This window comes from Poecilia reticulata, chromosome 6, assembly GCF_904066995.2.
Source record: "Poecilia reticulata chromosome 6, P_reticulata-male-v2, whole genome shotgun sequence".
NCBI classification, from domain to species: domain Eukaryota; kingdom Metazoa; phylum Chordata; class Actinopteri; order Cyprinodontiformes; family Poeciliidae; genus Poecilia; species Poecilia reticulata.
The window spans coordinates 24,989,445-25,002,365 of record NC_088835.1 but is presented as its reverse complement, the minus strand read 5'-3'; the positions used below and the strand labels follow the sequence as shown (position 1 = coordinate 25,002,365).

Genomic DNA, 12,921 nt, shown 5'->3' with positions numbered 1-12,921 from the left:
TGGTCTCAGCATGTTTGTTTGAGTGTTTGCAGAAGAGCGGAAGACTGAATGTTTGAAAAAAGGAAAAAAAAAAAAGAAAAAGTGGGGGGTGGAGGGTCTGGGTTGGACTTTCTTTCTCGCGTCTCTCTCCAGCCTAGAAGTGGAGTGACTTTGCCCCCCTTGCCCCTCTCTTCGAGCTGCTGGCCCTCGGTCAGGTAACGAAACAGGATAGTATCACAGGACGGTGAAACCCAAAGTATGCCTGCCTGCCTCCATATGTCCGTTCACGTGAATATGTGTCTGCGAGGCTCTCACCCGTACCTGTCATATATCCTAAACCTTATCTTCTTTGTTCTCAGTGTGTTTGCTTGTGTGTTGCACCCATCCCTCCCTGTGCCCACCACCCCCGTTTTCAAACACACCCTTGAGTCCACTCCCAACAGCCTCTTGTCAGACACACCCCAAACATCCTCCCAACCCCATATATATAAATATATATATATATATATATGGTCTATATTTCAAGAGTCGTTGCTATGCCAACAGCCCACTTTCTGTGTCTTAGCTGTGGCAGAATCTGATCTGAACCCACTCTGCCTCCCACTGGACACTGTAGACTACTGCAGGCTTTCCAGAGCCACATCTACCATAGCAGTCCCCTGAAGGGTTGGATGACAAAGAAAGCATTGGCACCAAAATTATATCAGTCACTGTTCTGCCATCTGCCAAAATTAATATTGCTTTCTTAAAAAAAAGAAAAAAAAAAAAAAAGAAAAAAAAATTGGAATCAGATTTCATTTTGATGCAGAGTGCAATCTGGAGAAGAAAACTTAGTTCCTCCTGGAGATCTGCAGCCGCAGCCACTTTGTTTCAACAGCCTGGAGGCAGAGAGCCCAGGACCACCTTTGGCTGCTCTGGCTCTTACCTGAGAATGCACTGAAACTCTGAATGAAGCATGAGGGAGAATTAATAATTGAAGACGTTCAGTCTCCCATCGATACTTGGGAGATGGAGGAGGCGGGAGGTGCACTGCTTTACTTCAATCCCTACCAGTCTCTCCTCGCTGTAGAGTACAGTAGACTGTCATATCTCTACCCAGCGTCTCCCTCTCCTCTCTCTCTAGTTTAGATGTAGTTCAAGAAAGTGAAACAAACAAAGAAAACACCCCTTGGTAACAAATACACAGTACAGTGGATTTCAAGTGTGCACACTCTTTTTAAAATCCCAGGGTTTTGTGATGTGAGCAGTTAAACCAAAACTTTTCCAACTATTATTTGATACACATCCTGAACTGTTCAACTGAAAGCGGGTTGTAGCTGTATGCACTTCTTTGACCTAATGCTTAATCTCCTTGCATTGATACCTGCCATTAATTGTAGCGACTCTGACTAACCAGAAATAACGTTCTCCTGTCACATTTGATTTTTTTCAGATTTTTTCATGTTTTCATCTTCTGTTAAAAGTCATAATTTATTCTATCACGATCTATTCTATTGTGTTATTCTATCTCAGATCAGTTTAAAGGGACCTAGAACAATAAAAACTTTAGCAGTCAACAAATTCAGGTTGTAATAGTTGTAAAGTCATTTCAAACTCCAGCTTAGCATGTGGAAAAGTCTCTTAACTCTGAAAGGAGGAAAAATGACATAAGGCTGCAATCCATCCCAGTGGGTTCCTCGTCTTTTAAATTATCCACAACCTTGAATCTGCCACTGGTCAGTATGATGAACAATCCCACCTTTGTAGCAGAAGAATTCAGTCTTACCTTTGTCCTGGGCTTTCATGCTGGCAGTGTGATCCAGCATCCCACCGGCCTTTTGCTGAGCATCCTTTGAGTCGGCCTTGAGGGTCGCTTCAGAGGGTCTGGTGGGGATTTCATCCAAAAGCTTCCAAGCCTGAGTGAAATCTCAGGCTTGGAAGCTTGTGAAGAATATGATACAGACTAAGCTAAAGTTGACATTTTAAGACATTGGATGGAAACGGTTGATATCGCAATCTATTTTAAATAGACAACCTTCAGTTGTCTGCTAGAATGATGAAGGTGATTACACTTCTTGGTATTCCAAGCATACTTCCAGCTCAAATTAGGAATGGCTTCACGGGAGGTAAATGAAAGTTTTGAAATGGCCTCACTGGAATCATAAAGTAAATTTGGTAGGAAATCTGTGGGATCACCCAGGTAAGGTTGAAGACCGTCAACACCCACACAATCTGATAGATTCGGAGATCCTTATCTTGACAAAGTCACGACATGCTAATCAACACGTACCAAAGAACACTGATTGAAATTAAATCAGAGGGAGCCTGAGAATGTGAAGAGTGCAGTTATTCAATCATGTTGCACCTTTTTTATTCCTTCTATCAGTTTTTTGTTGTTGCGTTTCAGTTGAATAGCACAGAATAAATGTCACAATAAATGTGGGAAAAGTTGTTTTTTTCTTGGCCTAATTTTTTTTACCTCACAAAAGCTCTGCACTTTAACTGGGGTGTGTACTTTTAAGAGCTTCTGCTACTAACACAAATCACTAAAGAACAACCCCTGTCCTTCATGAAATGGTAACTCACCCCCCCACCCCCCGCTGGTTGAAGTGTTTGCTTGTCTTGTTTGCTTGCCTTTTCTGTCTGTCTATTTGTCAGTATACTTTCCTTCAGTCAGTTCTGTCTTTGTCCTTTGCAAAAATGCACACATTATTGCATTCAACATCGATTCTCATCCAAATTTGGAGTTTTTTTGTAGCGCAACCAACAAAGAGCGCGCACTTCCTCTCGGCGAAAAGCTCGATAGAGAATGCTGGCCAGACAGACAGACGTTTTATGGGCTCCTTGTTTTATGGCCTGTGCAGGGCATTGCCTTCACTCGCTCTGAGTGACAACTACTTGCATATATTAAATATGCACATGTAGCCAATGCCGGTTTGTGCTTTGGCCCCGTGTTCCCACTCCACACTTTTAGAGTGTTGCTAAAATGCTGGAAAATCAGGCTGGTTTAAAAACAACTTGTATCATCCGTAGTTGCTGAATTTTTGATGTCCTCTTTTGTAACACTCTAAATGTGCTCTTCCTATGTTCTTATTATTTGTCCCCTTTCATGGTTTTAGTGAAGTTATAGTTTTGAATGGTATATCACCTTATTTCTCTTTCTATATCTCATTTATAAGTTATTTTAAACTCTCCGCATCAAAAAAAGATGTTTCTTGTTCGCTTTATCCTGATGATCAATTGTATTTATTGTCTTTTTTCTTTTTTCTTTGTGCTCTCTCTCTCTCTCTCTCTCCTTTTAGCATGTTTGCTCCTTTGTCTTCTCTTAAAGATATTGTCTGTAGCTCTGTGTTTCATTTTAATTTTTTGTCTTTTATTCTTTGATTCTTATCAGACTGACAAAACTAAGCCTATCTTGTGTTTGCAGGCTTTCCTTCCTTCATTCCCTATCTTTTCTTGCAGCTCTGTTTTTCTCTCTAACGTGCTGGTGTTTGTTATGATCTCACTCTCTTTGGTTTTTGTTTTCATACTGTTCATGCTGGTTATACTTGCTATCTCTTCTAAAACAGATTTCTAAAAAATCAGCTTGCTTGTGTATTTCTCTCCTTTTTTTGGTCTTTTCTGTCTAAAGTCTTCATTATTTGTGTCTCTTTGTAATTTGTGAATCTTCTATCCGTCTGCTCATTTTTTTTCTCTTTATCCACGTTTCTGTCCTTGCTTGTTTGTCACTTAACTGTTTTTCAGTGTTCAACCTCTTCATATGCCTTGACCAGTCATTTAAATGGAGTGCTGTCTTTGTTGTCTATCAACAAGATCCTTTGTATTGTCCTCTATTCGTTTCTGTCCTCTCTCATGCTTTTTTTGTCTTATTTTTCTAATTTGGTTTTTCTCTTTGTGACTCCGATTTTCATGATGTATGAACTTAGAGTTTTTTTCTCCAAGCGTGTGTGGAAGGGAATTAAATGTAACATCTATTAACATTTGTACCTCAGTGCCAGCCATGCCAGTGAAGATCTCATGTCTCTTCTTTTTTTGTTTCTGTAAAAACAACTGTTTGTCGATGCAACTGAGAGATTTAAACATGCAATGTCTGTCCTCTATGTGTTGCTATATGTGTTTGTCTGCGGTTTTTATATATTTATATGTATGTCATTATATGTGTGTATCATAAACTCTCAAAGGATTTGGGAAAATAATTTGGTTTCTATTATTTTAAGTTAATTGACTTTGTGTTTTTTGACTAAAAATCTGCTTATTATTTTGCTAGTGGAGGTAGCGTTCTTTTTGAAGATGTACTTAAATTTCTTATGAGTTACACCTCTCAGGTCTTGTGCCCATCATTAATCTGTGGAATACCTGGCAGATTTTATTTGGCTTTTGTTAGCGATGGCTGTTAAAAAAAAGAAAAGAAAAACAAACCCGGTTCCGCTGTGAAGTGACATCAATCCATAGTAAAACTGGGACTGAACGGATCATTTTAGAGAGGCGTTTTGCTGCTAAACAGGTGGAGGCTGGACTCCCTGTGGGCTCAAACGCTTTCTGTAGATGAGTAAACTGCTCATTAATGTTTGAGCTGTTTTACGTTTGTCAACCTGATTTTTTGCTTGCAGGGGCAACAAGCCAGCAAACAGCCCCAAGGGTCACCCTCCTGATGCCGACGGGCACTCTTCTGTAACTGACCTGGCCAACTCGCTCACTGGAGACATGGTGATGGTAAGATGGCCTAGACCACCTGGCATCCTCCCTCGCTTCCTTCCTTCCTTCCTCCCTCGCTTCCTTCCTTCCTTCCTTCCTTCCTTCCTTCCTTCCTTCCTTCCTTCCTTCCTTCCTTCCTTCCTTCCTTCCTTCCTTCCTTCCTTCCTTCCTTCCTTCCTTCCTTCCTTCCTTCCTTCCTTCCTTCCTTCTTCTCTTCCCTTCCCTTCCCTTCCCTTCCCTTCCCTTCCCTTCCCTTCCCTTCCCTTCCCTTCCCTTCCCTTCCCTTCCCTTCCCTTCCCTTCCCTCCCTTCCCTTCCCTTCCCTTCCCTTCCCTTCCCTTCCCTTCCCTTCCCTTCCCTTCCCTTCCCTCCCTTCCCTTCCCTTCCCTTCCCTTCCTTTCCCTTCCCTTCCCTTCCCTCCCCTTCCCTTCCCTTCCCTTCCCTTCCCTTCCCTTCCCTTCCCTTCCCTTCCCTTCCCTTCCCTTCTGCCTCAGGTCTTGGTTTTCCACTCAAAATATGTGGCTAAAAGCAATTTCTGTGAACCAGCCATATGTGACTGCTTAAACGGGGGGGGGGCAATATTATTTAAAATAATCTTTTTTGAGCTTTATATGATGTTATTATACTATTCCCTCATCAAAATCCTATCCTGGTGTGTTGCTTTTATTCTTTCATCCATGTTTGAGAAATCCTTGACTCTCACATGACAACCATTCAGTGGTGTCTGAACTCCTGGTCTACAAAGTGCTGCCCATTTCCACAAACAAGCTGCAAACTCCTCCAGACTAGTGGCAGCAGCAACGTGCAAACTCTTGGGGTAACTGTGAGTCTCAGTCCAGGGCTCCTCAGAATGGTTGTAGTTGGCATAATGAATGGACATTGTTACGGTGACGTGTTGAAAGTGGAGTGTTGGAAAGAGCAGGCGCTTCTTAAAGATAGTTACTTGATCGTGTTATTAAATGGCACTATGTGCCTGGAATAAAACATAATATCCCCTTTTAAATCTTTTTCCATACACGTTTCAGTAATTAATGTGACTAAAATGTTGATTTTAGTCATTTGATTCAGGACACACATGAACATGAGTGTTTATTTCTGGCTAATGGTTAGATTGAGTGAGAAAAAAAAAGTTTTTATTGCAGAAATGCTAAACACAAAAACAAGAGGACCCCATGGTTTGATGGTACAACAAAGAGGCTGCAGTCCTCGGTTCGGTTCCTGGCCCTGGACCATTTGCTGCATGTTTTCCCCTTCTGTCTCTGCCATTCCTCCTGAACATCTACTGTTGTATAAAGGCCACCAGTGCCACAAAAACCTTTAAAAAACAGATAAGCTGCAGCGTTGGGCAGTAACTAACCTTTAGCGTTATTAAGTTCTGAGTCATGCTGTTTTCAACTAAATCACTGGTGTCTCTAATACGCAGTGAATTGACTTCTAAATCAATGTTTTTTGGGGTATTTTTGCCCAAAAAGGGATCAACATTTTGCTACTTGTTACACATTGGATTTTTGTGAACCGTTTACATTTAAACACCTTTTTTAAGCACCATCTTAACTTTGGTGTAAACAAAGAAATGAGTTGCAATGCCTTTGAGGATGCATAAGTTGGAATGACCCAAGGTTTTGCAAAAGCAATAACCACTGTGGCACATCACAACTAATCTGTTTTACGGCGTAAGTCGTCAGTTTTATTCAGATGACACTCAACTCAGTTTTCTCATAAAATCCATAAATTCCAACAGTCTTGCAGATCTCACAGGTTTTCTTTCTGACAATTATTCCGTGGATTAAATAATTCATGCAATTTAAAAAAAATCTTTCTTCAAATTTAGTTATAGGTCATACATAATTTGTATTTACTTCCAGAAAGATATAATTTGAGATATTTAAAAATATGTAGCATATTAGCTGCAGTTTAAGCAAAAGGGCAGACAAAAAAGATAACTTTGTATTTTGAAAGTTGGAATCTGCAACTTTCAAAATACAAAGTATTTTGTATTTGAAAGTTACAAATATAAAATATTTGTAACTTTATTACAAATATTTGAGGAGGCCTCCTCTGGGAAGACCCAGGACACGCTGGAGGGACTATGTCTCTCGGCTGGCCTGGGAGCGCCTTGGGGTTCCCCCGGAGGAGCTGGAAGAAGTGGCTGGGGAGAGGGAAGTCTGGGCCTCCCTTCTGAAACTGCTGCCCCCGCGACCCGACCCCGGATGAGCGGAAGAAAATGGATGGATGGATGGATGGATGGATGGATGGATGGATGGATGGATGGATGGATGGATGGATGGATGGATGGATGGATGGATGGATGGATGGATGGATGGATGGATGGATGGATGGAATCTGCAAGCCAATAAGCTTTGGATATCCTGATGAGATCTTATTTGATTTGTTCTGAGACATGGAAAGCACTTCAGCTAAGTCATATTTGTCGAGACGAGTAAATAAAATCACATTGTTCTGAGGTAATTCTTGCCACCAGCAGGAGTTGTGCTGCAAAGTCATTGTAAGCTTATAAGGCAGGTTGATCTAAAGCTGGGGATGGTAATGAGCGAGTCATAATAGAAAAAAATAACACACCAGCCATTCCCACAGTGGCAATCAAGCAAGCCAAGTCATCCAAGGTGACTCATACTGTTTGACAAATTAGAGTTGAAATTCTCCCTCTTTCTGAAACCCATATTGATGAATCAGAAGTGAGCCTTTGTCATTTCGGTTTTGGATGAAAGCTTCAAAAAGTAGTACTTCAGGTAATTCTCTGAGCAACACTTTGCATGCCAAACAGCACCTGAGTTCTTTCACAAAAAGGTCTACTGTAGTGCATGCTGCTTACCTCCACATAATGTACGTAAACTTGTATCCCAATTGTTTTTCTATGTGGCAAGAAAAAAAAAAGTAGACATCAACGGTGAGACGAATATGTTACTGTAGGGAAGGTTTCACGTGCAGAAAGCTGACATTGGTCCATGTTTTACGTCTCGCTGAAAGCTCTCTACCTCCTCTTTGTTTCTCTCTTGCTCTCTCTCTTCCCCCCTCTCTCTCTGGCTTTTATCAGATATCTGCCTTTTAGTGCAGAGCAATGATAAAGCAGTCAGAGTGGCTGTGAGAGAGCGCGGGTAGTCTAAAGCTCCGTATCTTCAATCTGAGCACCTCCTGCCTCTTAAGAACATTAGTAAGGAAATTAAACTCTCAGAGTCTTCTTAACATCGCACCAATCTCTGTCTCTGAGCAGCTGCTCGAGCGCGCCATGATCAAAATGTGACTCTGAAATCGTTCCCCCTCGCGGCTGTTCTCTGTCGAGATCTGGGTGATGCAGAAAGTCGGTGCCTTTAGGTCTGACTTGTACCTTGTGTGGCTCTTCCCGGACATGTGACGGTTTACGCTCATTGCTTTGTCTTTTGTGGCCTTGCAGTTGTCCCCAGGTTCAGAGGATGATGACGGCGAAGGGCCCGTCAGTGAAAAACTCGGTCGAATCCAGTTCAGCATAGGCTACAGCTTCCAGAACACAACCCTCACCGTCAAAGTTCTCAAGGGCCAGGACCTTCCAGCCAAGGATTTCTCCGGCACCTCGGACCCTTTCGTCAAAATCTACCTGCTGCCTGACAAGAAGCACAAGTTGGAAACCAAGGTCAAGAGGAAGAACCTCAACCCCCACTGGAATGAAACCTTCCTCTTTGAGGGTTTGTCATATTTACAACTTTTAAAGACCTGAAATGTAATGTTAATCCCATTGGATTCTGTAATTTTCTCTGGGTTTAAATGTAAATCTTAAAGGGGAAGTGTTGCATAAAATTTACATTTTGCATGTTTTAGGGTCTCGATTGCACAAAAATAAATCTTGAACATATAAGTAAAATCAATTTAATAAGAATATGCCTTATAAGGTAAAGTTAATGCATACATTTTCAACCCTTTCCAGTTAGAAGATGCAGTAGCACTTTATTTGAAGGGTTGTGCGTAAGACTGACGTGACAGTCATAAATATGATATAACACCTGCTATTACATAAAGGAGTCTTCGTGAATCTTTGATTGTTGTCATGAAGTATCATTTGGTAAATAATGACACTTTTAATGCAAAGTTGTACTAAAACTTGCATTAAAAGTCCATTAAAAGTGTCAACCTTGCATTAAAAGTGTCATTATTTACAGAATGACACTTCAACACAACCTTCACAACCATTCATAAAGACTCCTTCATGTTCATAAAAGGTATTATGTCATGGTATGACAGTATTATGTCAGTCTTATGAACACCCCTTCAAATTAAATCTTATTGAAGATGCTCCTTTGGTTATAATCAGTACTGTGGCTGTGCGAATATGTCTCCATCAAGCTATAATTTCTTTCCATTCTTGCAGCTCAAACTCTGTCAGGCTGTAAAACGGCTCTTTTCATGTTTTGCTAACAAATTCCTGAGTAGACTGATATCTGGGCTTTGACTTAACATTAACTTTGTTTTCTTTGAACCATTTTTTTTGCGAACTTTTGCATCATACTTGAGGTTGTTTTTCTAGTTTGGTTATAAACTCAGATCACATGAATTTACAATTTTTCTCAGATTATCCCTTGTGCGTTTGGCTGAATTCCAGACTAGATTTGTACGCTCTTTTGAATTTTATTTTTTATTTGACATTCTTTGACATTCTGCCATGCAGTTTTGATTTGTAAGAAACCATGGAAAACATTTCTTAAAGCACAGTCTCTTCTCTCTGAGCACTGGAACCTTTAACTCCCTCAGATTAGACGTAGCCGTTTCGATGGCTTCTCGAACCAGCCTTCTTTTCCCGGTCCACTCACTTTATAAGGACAGTCAGCTCTAAATAGATTTAGACAAGTCCCAAAATCCTTCCATTTTTTAAAAGATGAATTTAGCTGAACTCTGTGGGATGTACATCGAGTTAGAAATGTTTGTGATTTTTTTTCAGACTTATACTTTCCCATTTAATAGCTATTCAAGTTTGTTTAAAAGTAATGAGGCTCTCCAATCATTTTGACTGTGTGAGCAGTTAAATATTTGCTTTTTGCTTTTTAATCTTATACCCTACATTGAGTTTTTATTAGATTTTTCCCCCTCAATTTTCTGCTCTTTTATCTCAGGTAATTTCATCTGCAACATTTTATTTCGGCGACAGTTTTCTACCTGATTAAACCATCAAAGACCTTCAAATTACAAAGATAAATGAAGTGCTTTTGTAGAGTAAGTGGATTGTTTGGGCATAAAGTTTTGAAATGAGAATAAGTTTTGCTGGTAATACTGATTTTTCTTCTGAGTGTTCGTGTATTGGGGGGGAAAATGGCAGAAACATAAATACTTTTCTGTAACCTCTGTATCAAACAACAACATAAAAATAATAAAGAATTCATGTTTCTTGAAAACTTTGTATATATATATATATATATATAAAGCTAATCAATTTGAGTTATTTTAGAAACTAGCAATAGTTGTTGTTTGAAAGGAATGTTTTGGGTGAATCTGTTACAGTTGTATTCAAAATGTACTTCTTTTGTTTTTTTTGCACGATAAGCAATAGCAACCACAATCCTGTATATTTCAAACAGTCTGAACCAAGAAGCTGGTTTATTAGGCATTGTGAATAGAAATGTAAATATTGTGCTCATTTTCCACCTGTTAAGACACTGCAGTTTTCAGACCAGGAAACTGGTTTCTTTGCTTTTTCTCATCAAGTAATACAGAGATAAAGCTCATTTGCAGCAAGCCTGGCAGATTTCAAAAAGACTTGTTTCTCCATTGAAAAGGAGCTTTGTGTTAGTTGTGTGAAAACTCAATATCAAAGTGTGAAATTAGAGCAAGTTTTTTATTGATTAGACCTCCAGCCTAGAAACAGCAGACCGATATTCTGTCTTGCTGTAATAATAATCATCATCTTGTAAGCTGCAGAGGCTGTTTGTCATTTGCAAAGACAAGTGTTTTTTTTTTCTTCTTGTAAGGAGCAAGTTTTTTTTATGACTTTTGAGATTGGCTGAATGTGAAACGACAAAATAGGAAAACTAGGGTGGAATATTCTCAAACCTTTCCCAAACCCACAGCCCTTTAAGCTTGAACTCGATTAGTTTGTGACAGGGAGCTCAGCTTTTGCTCCACACGTTGGCATTTTTTGTCATATCCTTCCGTGGAAGCATGTTGCACATTACTGTTCCCTCTGTACTGTCAGGAACATGCTTTTCGCAATCTGCCACTGAGCTGTGCCTCTCCGCCCACAGTGTTATCTGCTCCCTGTGTCTGCTTTAGGCTTCCCTTACGAGAAGGTGAGAGAACGCACTCTCTACCTCCAGGTGTTGGACTACGACCGCTTCAGCAGGAACGACCCCATCGGAGAGGTGTCAATCCCCCTGAACAAGGTGGAACTGGGCCAGCTGAAGACCTTCTGGAAGGAGCTTAAGCCCTGCAGTGATGGCAGTGTAAGAGGGGCTGTTAGACAGAGCTACGGCTGATGCTCACTTTTAATCCCAGTGTAATTTGTTAAAGCAAGTGTGACACGTTTGGTCGCAGCTATCATCATGTCTGATGTGATTTTTGGGTGAGCAATGATCATAACTAAGCCAGCCCGGTCACTGGACCGTCTGTATTTGGCACATGGAGTCAGAGCAGAAAGGGCAGTGATGTAACATTGCACAACGAGGCAGTGAGTAATCTGGAGTTTGATATCCCCTGATGAAATCTGATCTTAGACCGGATGATTCACACTCCATTGTTTTTTTTGTGTTTTTGTGTGTGTGGGTTCGTTTTTGCAGGGGAGACGAGGCGACCTGCTGGTGTCTCTCTGCTATAATCCCACTGCCAACACCATCACTGTGAACATCATCAAAGCTCGCCACCTTAAAGCCATGGATATCGGGGGCACCTCGGGTAAAGTCTTTGCTGTGTTTGTCACCGTCTCAAATCTGTGTTTTTCACAGTTTGGTGTTTTTGCCTCGACTTTCAAAGTTTTGAGGTTTTAATTTGGATTTGAAGTACACGGTACTTACTGACCGGTCAACACAGAATAATGAGTACTTTGCTAAGAATTTCTTTACACTTTTTTTCATATTGCAGTGGCAGCAGGTCTCAAGTACTAATAAAATAAATTGATTGCTTCTACAGAATTGTTCAAATCAAAGAAAGTACTTTCAGTGCGCACCAATGTTTTCACATTAAGTGACCGATGAAGTCAGCGTTAGTCTTTCCTGTTTGCACAGGAGGACTGAAGAATTATCAGTCAGCTGCAGCTCTTTCTGCCTTTGTAAATTTATAGACTTTTACTTGACAAAAGTCTGTAATTCCTTTCTTTACGTCTTCGTAATAATGCCTTGCTTTGTGTTGTGCTGAAAGTTGTAATGTGACAAAATGAGGAAACAGTCAAGGCGTTTGAATACTTTTGTAATCTAGTTACTGTCCTCTGTTCATAGTCACAGCAGCAAGGTGACATTACATCAAGCATATCTGTTGACTTCTATCTGCCTGTATATCTATGAGGATCTTGAACCTCCCAGCTAAATGTGCATCAGTGCACTCTGGTCTCTTCTGGTTAAAAAAAAGTATCAGGTCCTGCTGTGACATGCTTTCTGTGCATTTTTTTTGTTGTTGGTAAAATTAGAGTTTCCTGCAGTTACTATTACCAGATACAAAATTGCTCCAGAATTTGCTGTACGAATCCCAAGCCCCATTTCCATAAATACTTCCTCATTTGTATGTTTGCTAGCTCAGGGAATAGGTTGACCTTGAGCTCAATCGAGGTCTCTGCTTCCCTGCTGCCTTTCCTGTCTATAACAATCAAGAGGGTAATTGCAAAGCTGACCCTGAAAGCAAAAAAAAAAGAGAAAAAGAAACACATCCATAGGCATTTTCTTAGTTACCCTTGGCGTAAACTTCTGCTCTTTTGCGTCCTTTCTGCAGACCCTTACGTAAAGGTGTGGCTCATGCACAAGGACAAGCGTGTAGAGAAGAAGAAGACGCCGGTGATAAAGCGCTGTCTGAATCCAGTTTTCAACGAGTCCTTCCCCTTTGACGTCCCTGCCCATGTGCTGAGGGAGACTACCATCATCATCACCGTCATGGACAAGGACAGGCTTAGCCGCAACGATGTTATTGGCAAGGTAATTTATGACATAAGCATCTGTGGGGGGTCTGCAGAGATTTTTAGATAGGTGTCACGGGTTAGCTCAGTCTGTTGTAGAATCGTAGAGTCAACAGTACTTGTGGGCAAAGAACATAAAAACAAACTAAAATCAAATTAAGTAGAATGACTTATTTTCATTTTTTTTCTGTA

General features: G+C 40.6%; 1 protein-coding gene across 6 annotated transcripts in view; it reads left to right on the top strand.

Moving 5' to 3' along the window:
• syt7a (synaptotagmin VIIa) overlaps positions 1 to 12,921 on the top strand; it is a 113,483-nt gene that overhangs the window by 86,638 nt on the left and 13,924 nt on the right. For all 6 annotated transcript variants that reach the window (XR_014087932.1, XM_081608239.1, XM_017305209.2 and 3 more), the window contains 5 exons: positions 4,569 to 4,671; positions 8,065 to 8,332; positions 10,905 to 11,074; positions 11,408 to 11,522; positions 12,549 to 12,748. Coding sequence is in view for 5 of the 6 variants with exons in the window: in XM_081608239.1 (XP_081464365.1) it covers positions 4,569 to 4,671; positions 8,065 to 8,332; positions 10,905 to 11,074; positions 11,408 to 11,522; positions 12,549 to 12,748 (856 nt within the window). In the remaining variant the exon portion in view is untranslated. The remainder of the gene's footprint in view (positions 1 to 4,568; positions 4,672 to 8,064; positions 8,333 to 10,904; positions 11,075 to 11,407; positions 11,523 to 12,548; positions 12,749 to 12,921) is intronic.